At 48.4% G+C, this 20,031-nt stretch overlaps 2 protein-coding genes across 4 annotated transcripts; one reads left to right on the forward strand and one right to left on the reverse strand.

The window, feature by feature from the left end:
- The first annotated feature begins 6,822 nt into the window (after window positions 1-6,822).
- Window positions 6,823-11,634, forward strand: emp1b (epithelial membrane protein 1b). 3 transcript variants are annotated; one of them, XM_040191743.2, is made up of 5 exons: window positions 6,823-7,072; window positions 8,765-8,852; window positions 9,406-9,514; window positions 10,184-10,324; window positions 10,452-11,634. In XM_040191743.2, the coding sequence occupies exons 2-5, from the start codon at window positions 8,775-8,777 to the stop codon at window positions 10,610-10,612; spliced, it is 489 nt and encodes a 162-aa protein (XP_040047677.1). In that variant the 5' UTR covers window positions 6,823-7,072; window positions 8,765-8,774; the 3' UTR covers window positions 10,613-11,634. The 3 variants fall into 3 exon arrangements, with proteins under 3 accessions (XP_040047677.1, XP_077940737.1, XP_077940738.1); XM_078084611.1 differs by having other exon boundaries at window positions 7,065-7,250; XM_078084612.1 differs by lacking the exon at window positions 6,823-7,072 and adding an exon at window positions 7,941-8,106.
- On the reverse strand, window positions 11,319-19,550 carry gsg1 (germ cell associated 1). Its single transcript, XM_040191739.2, has 6 exons — window positions 18,878-19,550; window positions 17,842-18,164; window positions 13,512-13,559; window positions 13,270-13,434; window positions 13,078-13,189; window positions 11,319-12,469 (listed from the first exon to the last, which is right to left on the reverse strand). Exons 2-6 carry the CDS (start codon window positions 18,134-18,136, stop codon window positions 12,034-12,036), a joined length of 1,056 nt encoding a protein of 351 aa, XP_040047673.2. The 5' UTR covers window positions 18,137-18,164; window positions 18,878-19,550; the 3' UTR covers window positions 11,319-12,033.
- Between the last annotated feature and the right edge of the window lie 481 nt (window positions 19,551-20,031).

A 20,031-nucleotide genomic window follows, 5' to 3' on the forward strand; every position in this document is an offset into this window, starting at 1 on the left:
TGGCAGAGGCCTCCTGATATGAAACTGACCAGATACTCATCTGAGCCTTTGAGCCAAGTCTTCAGTTTACTGGATCTGCATGTTTCCATAACAAGAAAAAAAAAACAAGCGCCCTCAGTCTCCCAGTAAACACCCAGAGTATTTTCGTCCACCTCTTTCTATAAATAATCATAATTTCTTTATGATTATTTATATTTGAACAGGCAGTTTTAACAGATTATGGTTTCGTTTTCAAGACAGAGTACATGTTATAGTTTAAAGGGACATTTCACCCTAAAATCTTAAAACATATTTTTCCTCTTTACATGTAGTTCTATTAATCAGTCTAGGTTGTTTTTGTGCAAGTTGCCTAGTTTTGAAGATAGATAGTGTCACGACCGGACGGTGGACGGGAACCCAAATGCACGACTCACACAACGTGGTGCGAAAAAAGAATCAAAGTTTATTAACAAAAGGACAGGGCATGGCCGCTGAAATAAAAATCACTCGTGGGCGAGGAAAAAACCGATCTAGAGACAAAAACTGAAAGCAGGCTCAATTAAGGTGTCGACAAAAAAACGAGGCAAGACTGTGGACATACGTAGCGCTGGCACGGTGGCTTGGGACAAGACGAACTGGCACAGGACAGAGGGAGACTCAGACAATATATACACACACATAGGGGAAGTGCACAGGTGGAGACAATCAGGGGAGGGGCGACAATCACACCGACACAAGAGGAAGGGGAAAGTTGCCTGAAACAAGGGGAAGGTTCATTTTCCAAAATAAAACAGGAACTCACGAGACGGACACGAGACAACCTAACTAACATCTTTTTCTGGACATGACAGTACCCCCCCCTTTAGGGACGGCTCCTGACGGACTTTTGCGGTTGTTGAAGTCCCTGATGAGTGCCGGGTCCATGATAAAGCTGGACCGGACCCAGGAACGGTGCTCCGGACCATAGCCCTTCCAGTCCACCAAGTATTGGTGTCCCCTTCCGCGTTTGCGTACGCCCAAGAGTCGCTTCACTGGGTAGACCGGTCCCCCATCAACCATCCGGGGAAGTGGCGGAGTTGCGGCTCCGGGCACCATAGGGCTCTCTCTAACTGGTTTCAGCTTCCCCACGTGAAAAGTAGGGTGCACCCTCAGGGATCTGGGAAGGCGCAGACGAACAGAGACAGGGTTAATTACTCTTGACACGGGAAACGGACCCACAAACCTAGGAGCTAGCTTCCGGGAGGCAACATGGAGTGGCAAGTCCCGCGTGGAGAGCCAGACTTTCTGGCCCGGCTGGTATGTCGGAGCTGGCTGGCGCCTCCGATCAGCGACCTTCTTCATGCGCGCCGCGCTGCGAAGGAGGATGCTGCGGGCAGCTGCCCAGATTCGGCGGCAACGCCGGACCATGGCATGGGCGGAAGGGACGACGACCTCCTTCTCAGTATCTGGAAACAGAGGCGGTTGGTAGCCGAAGGCGCACTGGAAGGGGGTCAGCCCCGTGGCTGCTGTGGGGAGCGTGTTATGGGCGAATTCAACCCAGGTTAGGTGTTTGCTCCAGGATGACGGCTTCTGGGATACCAGGCAACGAAGACTCGTTTCCAATGCTTGGTTAAGGCGCTCAGCCTGTCCATTGGCCTCTGGGTGGTATCCGGACGTGAGACTGACCGTGGCCCCGATCAGTTTGCAGAATTCAGTCCAAAAACGGGATACGAATTGGGGCCCCCGGTCTGACACCACGTCCCTCGGGAACCCATGAATGCGAAAAACGTGGTTGAGCATGGTTTCGGCAGTCTCCTTGGCTGACGGAAGTTTAGGCAGGGCTATGAAATGAACCATCTTTGAGAATCGATCCACCACTGTGAGGACAGTGGTGTTACCTTGAGAGAGCGGGAGACCAGTGACGAAGTCCAGCGAAATCTCAGCCCAGGGTCGACTGGGCACCGGGAGTGGTTGCAGCAGCCCTGTGCGTGCCTGGGAGGAGGTCTTGTTCCTAGCACAGACGGGGCACGCACCAACATACTCCCGGACCTCGCGTTCCATGGCGGGCCACCAGAACCTTTGTCTGATGGCATATATGGTTCTCCTGATCCCTGGATGGCAGGTGAGCTTTGAGGTGTGAGCCCAATGAATCACCTGTGGGTGCATAGTTGCCGGAACAAACAGGCGATTAACTGGACAACCACTAGGTGTAGGGTTCTCACCATTAGACCGCTTCACCTCTGATTCTATCTGCCATGTTACCGCTCCTACCACACGGTGCGGTGGCAGCATTGGTTCTGGTTTCTTGGCAGTGGGCTCGGGGTTGAACAGACGAGACAGGGCGTCCGGCTTGGTGTTCTGGGACCCCGGCCTGTAGGATAAAACAAAGTTAAAGCGGTTAAAGAACAGAGTCCATCTGGCTTGGCGAGAGTTCAAACGCTTAGCCTTGCGGATGTACTCAAGATTTTTATGGTCAGTCCAGACAATAAACGGGTGTTGGGCCCCCTCCAGCCAATGTCTCCACTCCTCTAATGCCAGCTTTACCGCGAGCAACTCACGATTACCAACATCGTAATTCCGCTCCGCCGGTGAAAGTTTTCTGGACAGGAAGGCGCATGGATGTAGTTTGTGGTCTTCTGTCGATCGTTGAGATAGGACCGCCCCCACACCGTCGTTGGAGGCATCCACCTCCACCACAAACTGTCGGCTGGGATCTGGAACCGTGAGGATGGGGGCCGTGGTGAACATCTCCTTGAGTCGGGTGAAAGCCACCTCTGCTTGGGGAGACCATAGAAACGGGGCTTGGGGAGAGGTGAGAACATGGAGAGGAGATGCTATGGCGCTGAAGTTTCTGATAAACCGTCTGTAAAAGTTCGCAAAACCCAGGAATTGCTGAACCTTCTTACGGTTATCAGGTGTAGGCCACTGGGCCACAGCGCTGACTTTAGCCGGATCCATTTGTATCTTTCCAGGGGCTATGACAAAGCCCAGGAAGGACACAACGTTGGCATGGAATTCACTCTTTTCTGCTTTGACATAAAGATGGTTCTCCAGCAGACGCTGGAGAACCTGCCGAACATGAGTGTCTCGGTCAGGGGAGAAAATCAAAATGTCATCTAAGTAGACAAATACAAACTGATTAAGGAACTCCCTAAGAACATCGTTTATCAACGCCTGAAATACGGCCGGGGCATTGGTCAGGCCAAATGGCATCACGAGGTATTCGTAATGGCCCGAGGGGGTGTTAAAGCCGGTCTTCCACTCATCGCCCTCTCTAATACGGACGAGATGATAAGCATTGCGCAAGTCTAGTTTGGTGAAGATTCTGGCTTGTTGCAACTGTTCAAAGGCCGATGACATGAGGGGCAGGGGGTATCGATTCTTGATAGTAATGTCATTTAATGGTCCATAGTCAATGCAGGGTCTCAGGGAACCATCCTTCTTCCCCACAAAAAAGAATCCTGCTCCTGCTGGAGACGAAGAGGGACGTATGAGTCCTGCTTTTAATGAAGCCTCGATGTATTCAGTCATGGCTACTTTCTCAGGGCCGGAGATGGAATAAAGTCTCCCCTTCGGAATGGGCGCACCCGGGATAAGGTCAATGGGACAGTCATAAGGACGATGGGGTGGTAGGGAAGTGGCCTTACTCTTGCTGAACACCTCCTCAAGATCGTGATAACAACTGGGAACGGAGGTCACATCACGCAAGTTGTGTGTGTGGGTCGGAGCTGAAGCCGATACAAGGTCCCCAATGACTCCAATCTCCACTTCTTGGCCAGGAACCCTGTCTAGCCCCCCCCGCTTCCCTCCCCAGCTTATGATCCTCCCAGAGCACCAGTCAATGTGGGGGTTGTGTTTTTTGAGCCAGGGGGACCCCAAAATCAGGGGGTGTTGGGCCGAGTGGAACAGATGAAACGTCACTAGTTCGTGGTGGTCCCCGATGCGTATAGCCACAGGTTCAGTCACATGTGTTACATTAAAAATAAAGCTGCCATCCAAGGCGCTGGCTTTCAACGGCTGGTTCAAGGGAGCTGACCTAACTCCCATTTGGTTGGCAAAACCCCAGTCCATGAGGCTTTCATCAGCCCCAGAGTCAACCAGTACTCCCATTGAAACTGTGGTGTCATGGTGGCTTACCTGGATCTTCATCAGGGAGCGGGAGGAACTGCCCGATGAGGCGAAGCGGTTCGACAGGGGACTCTTCTTCCCCTGGTGGGTTGTCCTCCTCGCCGGACACCCTACCACTAGATGTCCTTGTTCCCCGCAGTAGAAACACCTGCCTTCCTGCAGGCGGCGTCGTCGTTCTTCAGCGGACAAACGAGCCTGTCCCAGCTGCATGGGCTCCTCTGGATCACGCGAAGAGACAGCTCTCCACTGGACCGGCGACGGTAGGGGGGAAACGACCCTTGAGTTTGTTGAAGGGAGGCCTCGGTCCTGCATTCGTGTCTTCAAACGATGGTCTGTCCTAACAGCCAATGCGATGACTGCGTCGAGGTCCTCAGGCAAATCAAGGGGAACTAACAGGTCTTGGATGGGATCCGAGAGTCCTGAGATGAATGCATCATACAATGCCGTGGCATTCCATCCGCTATCTGCTGCTAGTGTGCGGAAGCGGATGGCATAGTCTGAGACAGAGTCCATACCTTGGCGGATAGTGTTCAGCTCCCGGGCTGTCTCTCTGCCGGATGTCGTGGGGTCAAACACCCTCCTCAATGTCTCGGTGAACCGAGCGAGTGATTGGCAGCTTGGTGAAGCTCTGGACCATTCCGTGGTTGCCCATACTTTCGCTCTCCCCGTGAGATGGGAAATCATAAATGCCACCTTGGACCTTTCTGTGGGGAAGGCTGAGGGCAATTGTTCATAGTGCATTTCACAGTTAACTATGAAGGACTTGCATTCCCTAGACTCACCGGAGAACTTCTCGGGTGGGGCAAGGCGAATTGCCTGACTGTGGGGAGCTGGAGCTGGTGGTGCGTCGGCGGCCGCCAGCACGGGCGAGGCTGATGGTGCTTGGTTCAGATGGGTGAGCATCTGATGAATCTGGTTAGATAGGAGATTCACCTGGGTCGTCATGGCGGCCTTGAAGTCCTCCTGCCCGCTTGCCAGCCCTTCCACTCCATGTTGCAGGGCGGACAATTGATCCTCCTGCTGCTTAAGGCGGTTACCTTGAGCGCCAATGGCTGCCTTTAGGTTATCCGAGTCTGCTGGGTTCATGCTGGCCAGTTCGTTCTGTCACGACCGGACGGTGGACGGGAACCCAAATGCACGACTCACACAACGTGGTGCGAAAAAAGAATCAAAGTTTATTAACAAAAGGACAGGGCATGGCCGCTGAAATAAAAATCACTCGTGGGCGAGGAAAAAACCGATCTAGAGACAAAAACTGAAAGCAGGCTCAATTAAGGTGTCGACAAAAAAACGAGGCAAGACTGTGGACATACGTAGCGCTGGCACGGTGGCTTGGGACAAGACGAACTGGCACAGGACAGAGGGAGACTCAGACAATATATACACACACATAGGGGAAGTGCACAGGTGGAGACAATCAGGGGAGGGGCGACAATCACACCGACACAAGAGGAAGGGGAAAGTTGCCTGAAACAAGGGGAAGGTTCATTTTCCAAAATAAAACAGGAACTCACGAGACGGACACGAGACAACCTAACTAACATCTTTTTCTGGACATGACAGATAGATAAGATGTAAAGGTGTTTACCGTGTCTAAAACGAAAAAAGGGACTGCATGGCACTCGGCTTGTGGTGCTCAAAGCACCAAAAAAATACATCAGTGACACGGTTGTCTTATTATTTTGAATATTTTAGCTGCGAGCAGTGAGCACACGTGCTTAGCTCTCTTAGTTTTACTGATGAATACTGAACAGAAACAGTGAGAGTATTTTACAGCTTCTCCGCCCAAAACCTTTACAACGGGTTTAAAATCAAATCACTCCGTAAAACTATAAAAATCCAAAATACAGTTTAAACTTTACATACACAGTTTGAGTGTGCGTTTACTGCTGTGTGAATGTGTTGCTCTTTGTGCACAACATACAAAGATTCATCTCGTTAGGTTCTCTGAGGACAGCAGTGTTTCTCCTGTCAGATACTCGTTAGATATTGTCATAGCGACGAGGCACCGATTTGACCAAAGAACAGCAATTTGCAATCAACGAGCTGTGTGACGAACAAGCAAATGTTATTATGTGTTATTATGTGGCGGGCTAGTGTCACAGTACGTCTCAGACGGGAGCTGAATCCTTCTCAAACTAAACACGACACAACGTGATCGGCTCCATTATGACCCGTAGGAACGCATCAATCAACACCATCCGTGAAGCAATGATAGTGAGTCATAATTAATTAATAATTAATAACTTGCATTGGTGTGAAATGTCCCCACCCCCCCTCCCCCCTTAAATTCCTCTCCCATTGCCTTCGTGCCTTCCTCCCTCCCTCCTCTTCCCTCCTTTTTTCTCTCACTCAAGCCATGACTTGCACCGGTTTGCCCCCACCTCCTTCTCCCTCGCAACCAACAACATTCCTTCACCCTGGAACTCCTTCCTCTGTAACAAAAGTGGGAAAAAAGGAGGAGGGCGGCGATCAGGAAGACTTTACGCCAGTTCGCCCGTTTGTTTACACGTACAACGTGTATTAGGGTCTGAGCTGCCAGTCTGTCGCCATGGCAGCACGCAGGGAATCATTGACAATGATTGGGAAATGTTATGGGAGTCCCCCCCCTCCACCCTTTAGTGAGTCATCAGCTGGAGGAAATCTCCACCACCAAAAGACAGTGATAAAGTCATGAGACACCAAAGGAAAATGTTGACATATATATATATATATATATATATATTTGCAGCGCCTGACCGCAAAAGTTGTGGAAACAGTGTCTGAGTGTTTGGCCGTGAGGGGAGGAGCGGGGGGGGGCAGAGTGGGAGGGAGAAAGCGAGGCAAAGAGTATTTGGTCAGCCATTGTCTGGGTGTGGACTTAAAAAGAGGGCCGGGTAGAAGTGGGCGGACGGGTAACTCCCAGTGTTTGTGCATTTACACTCTGAATTGATCGTCCTTGAGAACAGGAGGATTTAGACTTGAAGAGACGCACAGCCACCTAACGGTAAGTCAACGGTCCTTCTTGAATCCCCTCTGTGTGATTTACTTCTCTAACGGCTTCAGGGGGATAAAACAGCGGTGTGTTAATAGGAGTTCCGCAGGTTTGTTTCAGTATTTTCTGTAAAAAAGAAAGAAAAGGCGGAAAAAAGCCGGCTGAGGATCAGGAGTGAGAGCTGGTGTGTGTGAGTGAACTCCTACATATCTTCACCTTCCCAGAGCGCTTTGCTTTGTGCCAGGTGTGGCTGCCTCCCAGATGTGTGAAGCAGTTCTCAATTGACTGGTTTGAATGTAAATTGTTCATTTAAGTTTGTTAAGGCACAGGATTGTTTTTTGCCGCTGGCTTTTCGGGCACTTTTAGCATTCTCACACCTTCTGAAGCCTCAGACACGCTCGTTCCATCTGCCGTGATGAAAAATACACCACAGACGGGCCACATGTGAGAATCCCAGCAGCAGTAGTTGATAAATTTTAGGCAAAGATTTAGGAGGAAGTTGGATAAAAGTGGGCCACGAGTGTGTTTGTTTTTTAAGCTACTGCCGAGGATTTAACTTTGCTTTTTATTTGAGTTTGTTTGTTATCTGTCAGGAGACGACAGGTCTGTGTTTGAGCGCTCAGCGAACAAGACGTTAGGAAATCTTTCACTCAAACCAAACCGCCAAATGGGACAGGCGGGATCACATATGTACGAGCGTGTCTGCATGCTTGTGTGCAGTTGCGTGTGAATGAGCCGCTGGGCATGGCAGCGTGTGGGTGTGTGCATGTATGTGTGCGCGTGTGTGTGTGTGTGTGTGTGTGAGAGTGAACCCAGCCCCTGACCACTCCTTTCAGGGAACCAGCACATTTCGGATGTTCCTCTTCCCCTGTTCGCACCCAGTGCGGCCACTGATAGTTCCTGCACCAGTACTGAAAAAGTGATCAGGCGTGTGTCACAGGGCAGAGCCCCCCCCCCCCGTAGAGGGATCATAATCAGAGTCTAACTAATGCATCCGCACAGAAGCCCAAGGCACATTGGAAAGAAGAGGCGTTTGGGGTTCCACGGTGTGTGATAGTGTGAACGTCAACGCAGTGGGATCAGGTGTGGGATCAGGTGTGGGATCAGGTGTGGGGCAGCGAGGCTGCTGGGATAGCAGGTATTCTCTTCAGTTATTTTAAGGAGTGGCGGGTTTCTTGGCAGCACAAGACAAGCCCAAACTCATCTGCTCCCGGTGAACTTCCCTCCCGAATCTCTTAATTTACTCTTCACCAAACAGCCTCTCTGGCTGACAGATGTTTGTGTGCTGGTCTCCAGCTCGGCAAATAAACGGCAGATCAACGCCGCTGATTCTCCACACGGGCGTCATCCCGCAGGCTGGGAGATATAGTGCGTTAGCTGTAACTCAACGTAATTAGAAGTTGTGAAGCCACACCCTAAGAGGGTGCCAGCTTCTGGGCCTTGTGTTGGGTGTGTGTGTGTGTGTGTGTGTGTGTGTGTGTGTGTGTGTTTGGAGCTGTCGTCAATGGCTGCCTTTCCAGGACGCGCAGGAAGTGTGGGGCCTTTGTTATTGGCTCTATTCTTTCTGCTCACAGTAGCTTTGTGTGCGTGTGTGTGTTTTTATTAAGTCGCGGAGGAGTCAGCCCTGCAGTTGTATTCATCCTGCATAATAGAAAGGAGGAGAGTGGTCTAACTCGTTCTCTCTCTCTCTCTCTCTCTCTCCAGCACCGTCAACATGCTGATTCTCCTCGCTGCCATCTTTGTCCTCCACATCATAGGCATCATCCTCCTCCTGGTGGCCACCATTGACAATGTAAGTACACCATGCTGAGTTTGGTTCTCTCGCGCGCTGTGCAGCGTAGACCCGTTGCAGCCTCAGGCGTCCCCGCTCGAACCCGGGCTTCTTAGCATGTTGACAGACAGCAAAGAGGTGGAGGCCCTCATTCCTTTCTTCTACGTCAATGGGCCGCTCTTCTCCTCAGAGGCACATATTTAAAACAGGGTGCGGGCGGCCTCCATCAGTGCATTTAGACTGAAGGCAAGGTGTGACACACACACACACACACACACACAGAGGTAAGCGTGCTAGATTCTTGCAAGCGTTGCAGTCGGAGTTGTACATACCGGGTGAGACCCGGAGGAGTGCCGCAGTGACAGGCGGATGTGCATTCCGTTCCTTTTTGCCTGCACCCGGCCCCCCAAATACAGATCAAACCACAGGGTGAACACACGCCCATGCTTTCCATTCTCCGCATTACTTCTCTGTTGCCGAGTAGCGATTCATTAACTCCCCTCTTGGCATGTAATGAAGGTTGTCTGTGTTTCTGCATGATTTTGAATGTAAAAGGATCTATTTCCTCCCTCAGGCTTGGTGGATGACCGACACCATTGCCACTGACGTGTGGGCCCGGTGGGAACTGGCCAACGGCGTGTGGAACTACACTGATCTTCCTACTGGCTCACACTACCCAACCGGTAAGACAGGCCCCATGATGCAAAGCAGGGGACAGAAGAACTGTTTTTGGGTGCGCAACACTGAGCCATATTTACTTTTTGCTTACGAAACGAAGTGTGCTTCATCGATTTCCTGAGTATTAGGAGGAGTCTTCGTTGTTCTGAGACCACTGCAGGTCATTAAAGCCCCTGAAAATGTCTTCAAGGTGAAAACACATGGGTGCCATCAAAGCTAGGGAGATATATCCGCGTGGGGAAGGTTTGCTTTGATTGACAGCTGTCATCGGTTTTGAGTCGGATGTGTGTCGTGTGGTGCCCTCTTTTCTACTAGCTAAATGCAAACCTGAAGGTGAAAAATAAGTGTGCCAACATGTGGCTGCAATCTGGCCCCTGATGTTTTATAGAACTATTTCTACTGCCAACATCAGCGTTTTAATGAACTGGGGACACACAATGCGTTTGCAGTTGTCCAAATGAAGACCGTCATCTGCTCAAAAAAGGTTGCTGCCACAAACACCAACATATCCAAAGTCATGTATGCGGATGTGACACTTTAGTTTTCCGCGTTAGCGCCGGACTGACTCACCCGTTGTTACAATCACACAGTGTCCCTGCAGCGTTATTGTTTCCTGGGCGTGTCCCCCTTCAAACACACACAGCATCCTCACTGTGCTCTGTCTCCCCCTGCAGATTACCTCCAGGCAGTGCAGGCCAGCTCGGTGCTCGCTTGCATATTCTCCATCCTGGGCATCTTTGTGTTCGTGGCTCAGCTCTTCACCCTCCCGAAAGGACAGCGGTTCACCATCTCCGGCATCTTTCAGCTCCTTTCCTGTGAGTTTGTTTCCCTTCTCTCTCTCTCTCTCTCTCTCTCTCTCTCTCTCTCTCCGCATCCTCAGTGCTCTTCAGCTCTCTCCTTGTCCGTGTCCTCCCTGACTTGTCCTTGCCTCCTTCCCTCCAGGCCTGAGCATCATGATCGCAGCCTCCATCTACACAGACCGCTTCCACCTCGACGAGAGCGTCGGTTGGTACGGGCACAGCTACATCCTGGCGTGGATCGCATTCTCCCTCACATTCATCTCCTCCATCACTTACTTTGTGCTACGTAAGAAGACGGCGTGAGACGGACACTTGAACTAACTCCAACCAGCCCAAAAACCACCGGCCGGATCTACTCTGCCAGCGGAAATCTGTTTTTTAGTTGCAGATGGTGTAAATTGTGTTTATGTCAGCGTGTTGTTGAGATCAGATTTGAGTTGCTAGTGTATATTCAGCCGCAGATAAAGCCGACCTGTTGATCTTCTCAAATAAATAGTGGGGTTTGATTGAGCTTGCTCTCAGATAGTCGGGGTTTCACACTCTGTGGGGTAAAAGGCAAGTTCAATCAATCCCAGCTGTATTTGAGTGATGTTTCAACCCAGAGTTCAGGCTGGATTTCTCAAGCATCTAAATACTAGGAATATTTTTGTTGTTAACTGAACAAAGTTTGCCTTACAATTCAAGATGCTGTGATAAATCTATCACAGTATCTATCAATGTTCCTGGCTTGTAACAAAAAGCCGGTTGAAGAGTAAAATCTGTGGTCTTTTTTGCTGTTTCATTGTTGTTGTAATGCACATTTTCATATAGATATGAGTGTTGGATAAAAGGGGTGAGTTTATTGTTTTTCACTTATCTTATTGTTAATTCATCAATTATATTTCACGTATCTCCTCTTATTTTAAATAATTAGACAGAGTAACTACAACATGGTCGTCAACAAAAGTCTTTTTTACATGTAAACTGTTTTGGCAAAACGTAAATGTAGGACAGAGAAATTAACCCCAAAGTAGCGGGACTAGAAATGATGAATTAATCATTAATGAGTTCATTAGCCTAGTATTTATGAAACAATGCATTAATCTAAAGACTAATCCACAGATACACCAGTAATTTGAGCCGTTTCCCCCATTTCTGCCGCCCACTGGGACAAAAAGACAAACTGCCTTGTATCTTAAAACGTGAGATACTATTTGTAAATATGTCTTATTTCCCATAATGCTCTTTTTGTCTAATGCTGTTTTATTTTTGCTACTGTTATTGCTTATTATGGATGCCAATGCCACTGATTTTTACAACATTAAAACTTGATTTCCAACCACTTACTGAGGTTGTTTTCTTTGTTATATTCTATTTGCTGCTTTCTTAGAATGTTTTTCGCTTGAGTTGAGATGTTTCAGTCAGTCTGAAGGTTGAATTTATTAAAGTATTGTGCATTATTCAAAACAAGATGTCCGTTCAAAATATGACAACTGCTGATGCTTTCTATATACACAAGTACAACTGATGTTTCTAGATGATACAGTTTATGGATAATTTCTTATAATCAGTTTACTAAACAATGTTGTCTTCTTCATTTGCTCTGCGGCTTTATTAGAAATGAACAATTCTAATCAATCTCATTCTCCGGGTCACTGACCTGCTAACAGTGTAAATTCAGACCGTTGACTTGATTGCCCAGATGACCACAGCTCCCCCAGTCCCAGAAAATCATATGCAGAAGGTCAAAGTGGGCTGTAGTCCTCCTCCGGCCCGTAGCGGTTCTGGTGGTGTCCTGGCAGCGGCACGTGGACGGAGAGGAACGGGGGCGGCGACGGGGACGGAGAGGGGAGGGAGAAGCGATGGAACGGGGATGCAGGCGCTGGGCGGGATGTTGGCGGAGGGAAGTGGGCGGGCCTCCACGAGGAGGCCCGTTTGATGCCTGCGGGGGCCTCGTAGTACGGAGACAGGTGGGAGATCCGGGGCGGGGACGGGGGACAGGTCAGGGCGGTGCCCGGGTGCCCGGCGGTGTAGTAAGGCGGCAGGAGGCCCACGAAGTTGAAGCTGCAGGCGTTGAGGCTGGAGCTGTGCCTGGGGCCCACCATCAGCACGTTCTTGGTGTAGTTGTTGAGGGTGGAGACGCCGGCTGACATGCAGACGGTGAAGGCGAACCAGGCCACGCTGACGGAGACAGGGAGAAACAGGAAGCGCGTCACCAGCGTGCCGCTCGCGGAGCTGAAGGGGCGGTGACTAAGGATGGAACCAGGTAATTTTACACATTCAAAGTTCAGTAGTTTGTTTTTTACACATGACTTTAAAAAGGACGGACGCTCTGAGGCACCCTGTCGATGTACCAACGCTCTAAATCCTTTGTCAAGGATCCTCACTGAGGCAGAAACGTGATTATTGAGAATTCACATAGACCAGGAGCTCTGTAGCTGTTGGTTTATGCTCTCGGGACTCTCTACATGCAGACGGCAGAGCTGTCGACTGTCAGAACGATGCCTTCAGGTAGTTGAATAGACGGGCTGTCATTCAAAGCACCCTCTAAGGGACTGCCGTCCCACGTGAGGAGCTGAAGGAATTCCGGAAACGAATGCGGAAGTTAGTCACGGCAGAGCCCGGTCCCTGAGGGGGCCGCGAGAAAAGACACAGAATATTCTCCAATCGTCAGTGACTCAACAGGAAGACGTGACAACTCTCCGCCTTACTAACTCCTCTGCCGGCTCCGGGACGAGATCGACCTCAGCTGCTTCGATCGGTGTGTGCTGTGTGCTTTATGAACTCACTAGAACGCCCACGAGTAGCCATAGCTGTGAGGCTTGAAGTCTTCCGGTCCCATTGAGGCCGTGGTCTGAAACACCTGCATGAACATCATGTGACCCACCATCCCCAGCAGACCTGTGAAGACAACAGGGAGGACGTCATTTCAAAGGGAAACCAGTGACTACCGGTCGCGCTGCGCGGCTCCATGGCAGTACCTCCCAGGACGGTGAAGATGGCGGCGAAGGCGTTGAGCAGCCAGCCCCAGCGCTGCGTGGAGGGGCAGCAGGCCCTGATGCACAGCTGCACAGACAGCAGCGTGCAGCTGATCAACAGCAGGCTCACATACATGATCTCCAGCGACAGAGCCAGCCACATCATCGCTGCGGAGGGAGGACAAGAGGCTGAGCACACAGGCAGGCAAAGGGGCCCGGGTACAAAATGGGACGAGTCCGTTTACCTTTTTCAGATCCCGGAGTCAACGTATAAAACCCTCGACACTTCTCCTCTGTGGGAATCCAAAGACAAATCGAGATAAGATCATACGGCAGCAGTGAATCAGATTTTTACCGACAGGAAAAGTGGATTTTTTTTCCAGTGGAAAGCTTTGAGCAAACAGTGATATTTCACTGCAGTCACCACCGGTTTCCAAGAGAAACCGAGCTCAAACGCTCTTCGGCCTGCATACGGTGCACACTGTACATTTAGATGAACACTGCAATCTAATTACTGTGTGAATAACCAGATTGAAGCAAAAGTGTTTACATGGCCTGAGGTAACCTGATGGGAGATTATGAGATTTGTTTGGCATAAATCGGGAAGGATGGAGCTCACGGGGGAAAATATTACTAGCGCCACAAAATGAGACTCTGTTGTTGTGTCTTTCATTTCACGTATTGATTTCAACATGAGAGTATTTGGTTTGCAGTGTGCTGGTGTCCACCGATGCAATGCTACTGAAAGGGCGGGGGGGGGGGGGGGGGGGGGGGGCAACCTTTTTCTGCAGTCGGTTAAGCTTCTTTGTGGCTTGTTTACCAATGAGTTGTGAGAACAGCTGTAACATTCAGAGTGCCGTATTTGGCTCTAAACTAAGGCGACGCAAAGAAATGAAGACAACATTTCACACAACACATGTGCAGCATTTAGGGGAAAAAAACAACACTGCAAAGTGAGAAAACGCGTCAAACGTTCACTCCCTTGCGCTTTGCCCGATACACTTTATCTGCAGTGGGTTTTTTCTCCCAGAAGGTTTTGCGTGTGTTGTCAAAGTGGTCGGATTGCAGTAAAAGCTTTGGCTAAACTGAGGAGATTATGGGATTTGTTTTGTATAAATCCGGAGGGGCGGGGCTTATGGGAGAAACACAAGAAGACGCCGTCTACTGGTGTTTCTAATTTGAGTGGTTTTTAAACGTTCAACATAAAAACGTGCTGTTTTCCACAATTTGTTTTTCTTCCTCCACTGCATGCAATGACATACAAATTAGAAACAACCTGCTCCTGCAGTCGGCTAAGCGTCCTTATGGCTTATTCACAAATGTATGCGGTATTTAATCTTTAAATTACAGAGGACCATAAGCTGCACACACTGCGACTTTGGAAACAGATGTCACCAAACAGAGCAAGTAAAGCTTTCGTCTGTTTGCATTGTATTTGGTGGTGTTTTAAGTTTTTTACACCATATTCCTATATTTTCTAAATGCTTTGTCTCCTCTACATGGAAGTGGTAACCAAAGATGCAGCGCATTAAAGCATTATCATTCATTTATATCTTTAGAGCTTATGTGCAAAATTCATTAGTCTGGAACAGTAGCCACTTAAATCTGCAATTAGGACATTTGGCTCCTTGGGTGCAACGGAGTCAGTTTTCAAATTGATACCGCTAACATTAGCATGCAGTTGCCTATTATATTAACATAAACGGCATATATGTGGCAACATATCATTCATTTGCAGACATACAGTATATCCGTCCACCTGGTTCATGCAAGTCCACTATTAACACTCCTTTTAGCTCAACCAACTGCGGTTGTAGATGTCTGGATCTTTAGATTAGCTGCTATGGTTATGTAAGAGTTGCCAATTGTATCTGTCTTTAGTTTAGCCCCTTTTCACCAAAAAACGTGGGTTGAAGTGAATCAAATCAGTACAGTTGCACAAATTGTGTTTGTGACTTTTTCGGCTGCTGGAAGTCGCACAAGCAGAAAGCTTTAATCAAAAAAGTTTTGATAATTTTCTAAATGATAAAGCCGCTGTAGATATAGTCCGTGGACCATGTGTGGCAATAAAACAAACATATCATGTCCTAAGGAATTGCTTTCATCCCTGTTAGAGAGAAACTTTGATACGCTTGTGAAACATTATGTCGATCTCTAATTGAATCAGTCACACCATTAATGGAGCAACAGACCTGTCTTATTGCACGCTTGACTTATTAACCCTCCAACTAGCTGCCAAGCAGGGAGACATTTTTAGGTCAGTCCACATCGTCAAGAGATGCAAAACCCAAACGAGCTAAACTGAGAAAAGAGTGACCTCGGTTGGAGTCCTGGAACACGATAACAAAAGGAACCTTCGTGTGTCTTCTGTGCTAGAAAATGAAGCCAGTCGACATGAAGCAAAAACTGACTCCAAGGCACCGATATCACAGCAAAGAAAAGTGGAATGAGCATCACTCACATTCCGATGTGTTTCTGTTCACTACTTAAAAACATGTCTGGAGTATTTCCCGGTTCCCCCCAAGGCTGCGTTCTTTCCCCTCTGCTCTTCTCCCTGTACACCAACAGCTGCACCTCCAGTCACCAGTCCGTCAAGCTCCTGAAGTTTGCGGATGACACCACCCTCATTGGACTGATCTCTGGTGGGGACGAGTCCGCCTACAGGTGGGAGTCTGACCATCTGCAGCCAGAACAACCTGGAGCTCAACGCTCTAAAGACAGTGGAGATGGTTGTGGGTTTCTGAAGGAACGCAGTCCCACCCTCCCCCATCACCCTGTGTGACTCCCCACTGTGGAGTTCTTCCGTTTTCTGGGTTCCATCACTAACCAGGACCTCAATTAGGAGCTGAACATCAGCTCCATCACCAGAAAGGCTGAGTGGAGGAGGTACTTCTTGATGCAGCTGAAGAAATTCAACCTGCCAATGGCAACGATGGTGCACTTCTACACGGCCATCATCGAGTCCATCCTCTGCTCCTCCATCGCCGTCTGGTACGCTGCAGCCACAGCCAAGGACAAGGGCAGGCTTCAGCGTGTCATCCGCTCTGCAGAGAGGGTGATCGGCCACAATCTGCCGTCCCTGCAGGACTTGTTTGCCTCCAGGACTCTGAGGCGGGCAGTAAAGATTGTAGCCGACTCCTCTCAGAGACTCTTTGAGCCCCCTCCGTCTGGCAGGAGGCTGCAGTCCATCAGGGCCAAGACCTCCCGCCACAGCAACAGATTCTTCCCGTCATCATATGGTCTCATCAACCCCCATTGCCCCAAATACTCCATCCCCAGAACATGGTTTCTCACCATGGAAACATATGTATATACATGGTTTGACGTACTGATCTTATCTGTTTATATTGTTTTCATTTTGCTTACACATTATTTTTTAAACTCATTTTACTTTATCTTATTGTATTTTACTATTATATCACACCAATCATCGAAACAAATTATTCTATTTGTAACCTATTTTGCAATAAATGGCTTCTGATTGTGATTCTGATTCAGGATGAAAATAATTAAAGTATAAATAGTTCTAATAGCATCTAGAGTACAGATGGGTTTTATTTACTGTTCATTTCAAAATGTGGATATAATTGACCACATGAGTCAGTTGAATACTTTGGCTAAACTTGAATCACATCTATTTGCGAGTCGTGCATGCACAAGATTTGACTCATGAACTGATTGAACTTTATTTTTTTCATCTGTGTATGCGCTGACACAGAATTAGAAATAACAGCTGGCGACAAAGATGAGAACTGAAATAGACAGGATGGTCAAGTCCACAAGAAGGGAAATATATACGTATAGATATATGTATGTATACACACACACATTCGTCCAAATAGCACCAATGACCGTACTAAATCTTTTAAATCATGTGCAAATGAGACGATGAAAACCCAGCCGATGTTTGTGAATCCTATTAACCTTTCCCTCTCTGGGTTTCTAATCCATAATTGAGTCATGCTGTTAAGTCTAAATCTCTGTGAGCAGAACACACACTGATGATAATCCTCTCCGGGCTGAGCTCGTGCCCAAACACACACTCACTCCGACGCACGTACACACATACAAATTAACACACCCGAGGCCTCACTTTATCCCACCACCTTGGACCTCCTCTCTTCCTGTGACCTACTTCATTGTCTGTCACACCGGTGCCACAGTTAGTTTCACTTCCTGCTTCTGTACCAATCCTCCTCTCACTTTGGGAATGTCCTGTACTACACACGACCCGAGCTGCACATATGCCGAGGGACATGCTCACGAAATCCTTCGCGCTGATACTGATGGTTGACCGTGGGCACTGCTTCTGCATGGATGTCTTCTTACAAATCCTGCCTGTCTCTAAGTGATACGTTTCCTCTACCGGCTTAACTCATTTCAGGGTCACTAGCGACACATACAGGTTGTTTCTTTTAGCTACATGACCTTTGAACTTCGTTTGTGATCAGTTGACTGAACAGAGGTCACATCGCTGTTTTCAGACACATTTCCTCCTTTTACGGCTCAACAGTCCCACATGACAGCCACACGTTCCAAACATGACTTTTTTTTTTACCTGTTCTCCCCACTTACCCGATGCGTCTGCGTAGATGTCCTCCTCGCAGATGAGGAACAGGCCCGTGTGGAAGACGGGGAAGACGAAGCGGTCGTCCCCGGTCTCCCAGGAGAACTGGATGGTGGAGGAGTTGGACATGCCGGGAACGGGGATGCAGTCAATGTGCTTGACGGGCGAGCAGAGGGGCTTGGGCACCTTCTGCCGACCCGTGCACCAGTAGGGGGACATGAGGGCGATGCCCCCCGTGAAGAGGGACACAACGGTCTGGAGGAAGGAGAGGCAAGGGGAACGCATCTGCTGCAGGAAAGCCATGGCGAAGGGGTTTAGATGAAGGCTCGGGCTGATGGAGGAAGAGGAGGGACCGACCCAGACATGTGGACAATGAGACACGGTATTTTTGCAAATTGCACTTGCAAATTACAAAGCATACTTTGGTGGTCGATTCTTACCTCTTTACATTTCAGTAAATTAAATGTTTTCCTTTTACAAAATGTACCATAACATCGGCAATGAGGAAGATAGTTATTCATTTAAACCATACTGAGGAGGCAATCTGGTTTGAGTTGGATTTATAGACTTAGTTACAAGATATCTAGATCTATAGAGAGAACCATGAAGAGCATCTTTGGACGAATGGGAAAAACAACAATCATTTTCAAAAAGGAGCTGGCAAGCTTTTCATTGTTAATCACTCTGACTTTGGTACACCTCCACTCTCGCACGTCGGCAGCATGTTCCGAGTTGCCAAGGAGAAGCAGCGCTGCCCGAATCGCTTCCCGAGGTGTTAGAACGGGAAAGCGAGGGGGAGCCAGTGGTTTTTTACATGACTAATCTCATTAAGAATAAAAGAGACTGTGACAGAAAATCAGCACACTCCCGGTAATTGGTTGGAAGACAGACGGCTGAATAAGAGGAAAAAAGGTGAACATTGCCATCACAATGGAACCCCTCGAAGAGACGGATGCCCGGACCAATACCTCCCTGCACTCAACGTCAAGCAGTGAATTCAATTTGAAGGAGAGAAGAGAAGAAGAAGAAAAGAAAAGCACTCACCTACTTCAGCCTCTCTTACTTTGTCTTCAGTTCCCTCATCAAGTGAAGCGTGAAAGGTGGAAGGAGCATCCGGCCCAACTCCTCCACCCGCCTGCTCTCCCCTGCACTCTGCTTCAGATAGTGAGAGGATTTGGGCAGTTACGCGATGACCTCTGTGAGCAGAGTGTCATTGTGTATGATGCGACCCCAGCAGTCGCACACACACACACACTCCTCTTCTTTAATCCTTCTGTATAAATCCAAACCAGAGATCTCTGCTCCGTCTGTTTCCATTATCATTCCTAGACTCCTTTTTGATCCGTTTCATTAATCTTATCGTCCTCCCCTCGTCATCCTGTCAACGCTTGCAGCACTCACACTTGTTCGTGTGAAAATCAACATGACCTTGAAATAAAAAAATGTGTCAGATACTCACTGAACGTGGGTAATATTGCTTTGCAGTGCCAAAGCAATGTATGTGTATGCCTTTCAGTGGCAAACTCTTTGATTCTGAGAGGCGGCGGCTCCACAAGAGGGGGCTCTAAGTGTGGGTAATTTAATACCTGCAGTGAGCCGCAATCAAATCCCTTTTTATGTTGCTACCGGGGAAAAGTGAGTCCCTTACTAAGAAGGTCCACACATCCTGAACCTATCCTGTCCTGCTTCACAATTATACTAATATATGTTGTCATCTATTTTTCTCGAAACGGACGTGTTTATTTTGAAGTTCAAGTTCTTTGTTGGTTTAGCCCACAAGCGTTTGAAAGACGTAGCCAATGAATTTGGCTCTCTATCTAAACTCGATATGTTACTTTAACACACGTGTTTTGGCTCGCAAGCTTCTTTTCAAGTGATTAAGTCATTGAGATCTACGTTAAAGTTAAAATGCTAAATATCAATTTATACAGCATAATACCATGTATACTGAGTGAACTTTATACTTGCACTACATGTTGGCATACCTTTAGAATTGGAACCATACAGTACTTCTAGGCCAAAGTTTAAACCATTGACCGTCAATCTTCCTGTGCCTCCCCGTTTGTGACAATAATTACAAACTTTTAGGGCATTATGCAGATTACTAACCCTTTTAGCAACCCCACTCATTTTGAATGAAATGCAAAATGCTAATTAGCACTAATAAGTTATCCGTTAGCTCCCGCGGTCGACCGCTA

The sequence above is a fragment of the Gasterosteus aculeatus genome, chromosome 11 (assembly GCF_964276395.1).
Source record: "Gasterosteus aculeatus chromosome 11, fGasAcu3.hap1.1, whole genome shotgun sequence".
Taxonomy (NCBI): Eukaryota; Metazoa; Chordata; class Actinopteri; order Perciformes; family Gasterosteidae; genus Gasterosteus; species Gasterosteus aculeatus.